General features: G+C 34.1%; 1 protein-coding gene across 1 annotated transcript in view; it reads left to right on the forward strand.

The window, feature by feature from the left end:
- Emc2 (ER membrane protein complex subunit 2) overlaps window positions 1-4484 on the forward strand; it is a 34399-nt gene extending 29915 nt beyond the window's left edge. Inside the window, exon 11 of the mRNA XM_052747745.1 lies at window positions 4119-4484. Within this exon, the coding sequence (XP_052603705.1) occupies window positions 4119-4205 (87 nt within the window). The 3' untranslated portion in view covers window positions 4206-4484. The remainder of the gene's footprint in view (window positions 1-4118) is intronic.
- Window positions 4485-6000: the final 1516 nt, after the last annotated feature.

The following is a 6000-nucleotide window of genomic DNA, read 5'->3' on the forward strand; positions in this document are numbered from 1 at the left end:
TATTTATTGTTTGGGGGCTATTAATAATTCTACACTTAATTTTCTGTACATATTTTCTGTTCTATGCACATGTGTATATCTGGTGCATCTATATATTTGATAACATTGACTTAGAATACATGTATATTTTTTAGAGGAGACAATTTTCTAAATTATTATTTACTCCCATCCATACTTTTAGAGAATTATCATCTTACCAACAGCTTATTCTGGTGTGTACATAGTGTTAGTTCATGTTTTTATGCTTTATTTCCCTTATGTGCAGTGAGTTTGAACATTTTCATACGTTTCTTGTCTACTTGGATATCTTCTTTCATAAGCTCTGTCTTTTTATCCGTTAACATGACTTAATTTTTATGTCCCCTTTTGGATATATGTATAGCAAATACTTCTAACTGCTTATTACAAATATTTTTGACAAAATATAAGTTTGACAAATTGATGTTCTGAAGTTAAATGTGTTCAAATTCACTAATTATTTCCCTTTTGCTTTTTGCTCTGTGTATTCTGTGGATACTTATCCACAGATAAAAACTTTGTAGATACTTACAAGGTCAAGAGCGATACCCTTGTATCTTTTACTTCCCATTTAAGTCACCAGCCACTGGGAAGGTTTTACTTAGATAGGAAGTAGGAGTCAGTTTTTACCCATCTGGGTGTCTAGTATTTTTTGTCCATGTCTGTATTATATGTCATGAGTCTTGTTCCATAAAAGTAGTTTGATATAGTAAAGAGAAAACCATAGATGGTAGATCCATATTTTCTGGGTTCAGAATCTGACTCAGACGTGTACTGCCTACACAGCATTGATGAATTACGCACCGTTGAGCTGTATCCCCACCCAGCTCTCCTGTTTTACAAATGAGGAAGTTCAAGCACAGAAAGATTAAATAATCTCCTCAGGTGACGCATTGGTTAAATGACATCTCTTGTCAACCCAGGAACTCTAATACCTTCCAGTTTGCTATTCTTAAATCACATATGATGCCTCCAACAAAGATAGGTGCTGTCATGGTTTTTAACACCCTCTTCAATTATAGTCTCATGTGAGTAATTGATATCACATTCATCCCCTCTTGTTTCTTCATTTTACATGTAAAATACTCTATACTCATTAAACTAAAGAATCTGATTTCTTTGGACTCCCCTGCCTTATCTTTTCAGTGACAGAAAGCCTCCTGGATTTTAAGCAAACATGTTTCCCCTACTTTAGGAGAGCTGCTTTACCAACTGACGTGATTGTGGTGGTGTAAGCCATTGTTCATAGACCTAACCCCTGTTCTTGGTAACATCTGCCCTTTCTTCTATATTCATTTCCCCCTTCCTCTTCTGTCCTCACTCCTTCCTTCCTCTGTTAGCTCACTATCTCCTTTCCTCATTTACAATGTTACTAGATCCATTTTATTTTTATAAAGTCTTATAATTCTCACTGTTCCTTAGAAAGAGCTCTGTGAGAGTTGCTTATATGCTTGAGTCTTTGGGTTTGGAATTATAAATTCTGTAGTATCTAATGAGATGTGTTTTTATTTTGTTCTGTTTTTGTTTTTTTTTTTGGCGGGGGGGAATGGGAGATCTGGATTTTCCTTTGTAGCTCTGACTGGCCTGGTGAAACCCAGGCTGTGGCCTTGACTGTGTGACAGTCCTCTTGATTCATATTCCACAGTGCTAGGAGTACAGATGTACATCCCCATGTCTGGCTCAGTGTCTCACTCTTACTGGTAACACACCAGGACAGTGTGTCACTGGTATTACAATGGATACATCACTGGTTCTGCATTTGAGAATGAATTGTTTTATTGTTTGGTTGTTTCTGTGTTCTTTCTGGTGAGTTTTGTTGTTATTGTTTTAAGATCCACAAGACAGGCATGAATAGTTTGCTCAAGCAAGTATAACTGGAAGAATAACTTCCAGACTCACATTCTTATAAGTAGATAAATCTTTAAGATCCATTTGAGAATTTAGGGACTTGTATCGAGACATAAACCAGTGTAAAGCATGAAGTATATATTTGTTACTGCAGTGTTTTTCTGCATATTTATAAATTTGATAAAATGGGGTTTTATCAGCAGTTTTTGTTTGCTTACCCCTAATGAAACAAAATGTGGCCACTGTGTGCTCTTTAACTAGGTAATTGGTCTAGCATGTTGAGTAGACCAGGCACTGGTTTAGTGCTCAGAAAGTTTATTGTAAGCCTGCTGGCAATTTTCCAGATCAACGCTTCTTCCATACACTGTTAAATGTGTCTGTCAGCAATCCATATGTTGTTATGACTGTACAAGTGGATCTATGACTATCCTTTTGGAAAATGGAAAATTAAATCATGATTTGAGGAAAAAATGAGATCTTGGCTTAATTGGTTCAACTGCAATATAATTCTGGAATAGACTAAATAATTGCATGTCAGGAAGAACTTGAAATGATAGATTTATATTTGTACTTTTGAAATGTCTTTTGACACAAATAAGGTAGCTTGGTTTTTCCTAAATTGTAGTGGTTGTTAGTAGTGGTGACATTGTCTTATGTGTGTATTTTTTTATTAGCTAACTTTGAAAAACTATACTTTTACTTTTAAAATTATATTTATATATAAATTTAAAAATCCTATATTGAAAAATAGATTTTAAGGCATCAAAAAAATTTTATTTTCACTTTGCTCTTAAGAAATTTGAATAATTGTAGAATAATAAATGAGAACAATTGTTTTATACCCTTTCCCCACCCCATCAAGGCCTTTTCTCAAAATTAGTCCATAAATTTTGTGATTAGAGCCATTCCTGTTTACACTGAGTAAACAGTAAAAGAAAAGCCTTTCTGTGCTTGCTAAATCCCACCAAGTTAAATCTAATGACTGGACAATAGAGTGAGAGGCATTACCTTCCCTGTAATCTTCAATTGCTAAGAGAAATTATTTTCAGAAATATGATGTTATCATAATTCATAAGCATAACTGCTATTTTTAACATTTCCCTCCAGGCAAGGTGCCTTGTGTTTCCCATACCATGTCTAAGATGCTCTTTTATTGTCTCCTCTGTCGAATAGACACTGGGCTGCAGCACTACTGCTGTAGGAGTTACTGTGTGTGAGCATAGTCAGGTCAGAGGTCACCAGTCATGAAGCCTGTGTCCCTGTCACCTGTGCTGCTCAGTCCATCTTTCTGGACAGGTCAGGAGTAGTTTACCAAATTCAGTTAGTTACAGAAGAAATAAACAAATAGTAAGTCATAAGATAGTGCTGGAAAATGTGTTAGAAATACTAGATGTTGTTAATACCACATTTTAATCAGTACTTTGACCATGGGAACCTAAGTACTACAGATAGAATAAACTTTCCCCCACCCTCACAGGTAACACTCATTTATCTGATAAATCTATTATGTTAAATCAGGCTGATGTAAATGATGGTGATTGTCAGCACAGTTAGAAACTCATTTTGAAATCAGCATGGGGTATTCAGCAGTGATTCCTCAGTGATTTAAGTGCACGAGTTTTGGATATAATATATTATGAATTTGCTTTTGTATACATGAACCTAAAACTTGATATACTATTTTTGGTTTTTATGGTAAAATCTAATCTCAATAAACAAGAAGTGTATCATCCAGTTAACTAACAAATCTCAGATTAAAAATATGACCTATTCTAAATAATGCTAAAGTATGTACACCTTTACCTTTAAATGTTTAATTAAAGTCCTTTCATTTATATAACACTTGCTTGAAATTCCAAACTTCTGTTTGTATGGTAGGCAAGTAGATATCAACTTTTTTCCTATATATGTGTGTGCTTAAACTTCATTTAAGTTGTGCAGTGGTTCATAAATGCTTTAGAGTCTGACTCTAGGGTAGTTTTCAAATCCAATCCAAGCTTTTATAGGTTATCATACTAATTAAAATCAGCTTAAACTGCCCAAGATTGTAGTGAAATATTTGTACACTTTAACTGAAGAGAAACCCTAATGCAAATGTCCGTAAAACTCTGAATTTGTTATATTGAAAAACACATGTGATTGCACACAAATGATAAAATAATATTTTCATTAGCAGTATGAAGATGAATGTGATGTTTGAACTTTCCAGTGATACTGAGACTAACTGAACTGTTTTTTTTCTATTTAATTAGTTTGCAGGTCGAAGTAAGAAGGAAACCAAATACTCTCTTAAGGCAGTTGAAGACATGTTGGAAACATTGCAGATCACTCAGTCTTAAGGTTTCAGAAACTCTTTGATATTAGATTTCAAAACTGTACAGTTGAACTTCTTGGCTTGTGACCTATTTACTAAATGCCTAGTGCTATTTGCATTCTAATTTCTCTGAAGATGTCAGTTAAATGAATGTGTTCAAATAAACCTCTGTTTGCCTTGTACTGCTAAGCAGGGAGATGGAGGGCGTCCATGGAAAAGAGATTTAAGACTTATTGATTGTATATCAGTCTTCTTATCACTCCTCCATACACCTTATTAAATAAACTATGATTTATTAAACTCTTGAATGAAAATTCAGGCTTCTTTTGTTATATTGTAATTAGTATGTTGTAGAGCTCTTATGTCAGCTAAATTCTTACCATTGGTGATGAGAAATTTACAAAATTTATAGCTTGCAGAAACAAATTACTTTGAATGTTTTATAGTGACAGGCTGGAATTTGTGGCCTGTTTGGTTTTTTATTCTTTCAAATTGTTCAAATATAAGTCTTGCTTAAATTATGTCATTCTCTAAAGTTGCTGATATTTCTATGAAATTTTTGGTTGTTGTATACATTTTTATCCATAAAATGTTTTGAAGGTTATATGGGCTGAACATTTAGAGTTAACCTTTTTACACATTATGTTTATTAAAACTTTTAGTTTTAAATTGTGTATATATTATATATATATTATATATATATATATATATATATATATTATATATATATAATTCTTTTTTTCAAGACAGGGTTTCTCTGTGTAGTTTTGGTGCCTGTCCTGGATCTCGCTCTGTAGACCAGGCTGGCCACAAACTCACAGAGATCCTCCTGGCTCTGCCTCCCAAGTGCTGGGATTAAAGGCGTGCACCACCACCGCCCAGTCACATAAAATATATTTAGGATCATGGAAATATCAATGAAAGGTATTATTTTCACTGGGATCTACTTAGTTTTGGGGATGAAAAGAAAATCTAAACTGTCCTTAGGAATAAAATGATTACAGTTCTCATGCAATCACCTCCTCAGTACTCTTTCTTCTTTTTCTTTGTGTGGTACATAGCTATTATTCTGCCTTCGACAGCATTTTGCTTATCTAAATAGGTTAGGAAAGACTGAACACTAAGTACTAGGCAGCTGTCTAGTCAGGGCTGTTTATTCACCATCTGTCAGGGGTTGTGGTGAAAACTGACAACTGTCCTCATTATCAGCCACTTTTAACTGTTTTAATAATTCTTTGTACCAGTAAATTATTTTTGATGGTTCATCTAATCTTCCATGTTATAGGTATTTTCATTTTATTCTTTCCTGAGTCATGAACAGAAATTTGATATCTTCTGTGAACTAATTCTGTCCACGTGAAGACAGTTTTCACCACTGATCTGTGAGCATGAAGATAGACTTTTTGTGCATACAAACCTACTAACTGCATTTCCAGCTTTATGAAACATTTATGTTTGCCATAAAGAACCTAGTGCCTGCACATTGTCCCATTACCTTTTCTCCCTCTGATGTCCTCCTCACAGTGACTAGATAAGAATTTACTTCTGCCGTTGTATTTATGTAGTAAGTAATTTAGGTCTTCCTGTAGCTACTTACCTTGGTTTCCTTTTATTTTTTAAAATAACTTCCTGCCAAGAACTTTAAGTATGTTGTTAATAGTAATAATTTATAAATTTCCACTTAGGAACACTGAGGGTTTCTGTTCTTTATTTACAGTGAGTTATTTTGTTCAGATGGTGACAAAATTTCCTTTCCTCGGGATTGGAAGAGAATCCAGAGGATGCATCGTAATTCATAGGAAACAGAAATGGTTCACTTC

This window comes from Peromyscus californicus, unplaced genomic scaffold (assembly GCF_007827085.1).
Source record: "Peromyscus californicus insignis strain IS unplaced genomic scaffold, ASM782708v3 Scaffold_20__1_contigs__length_68692818, whole genome shotgun sequence".
Lineage (NCBI taxonomy): Eukaryota > Metazoa > Chordata > Mammalia > Rodentia > Cricetidae > Peromyscus > Peromyscus californicus.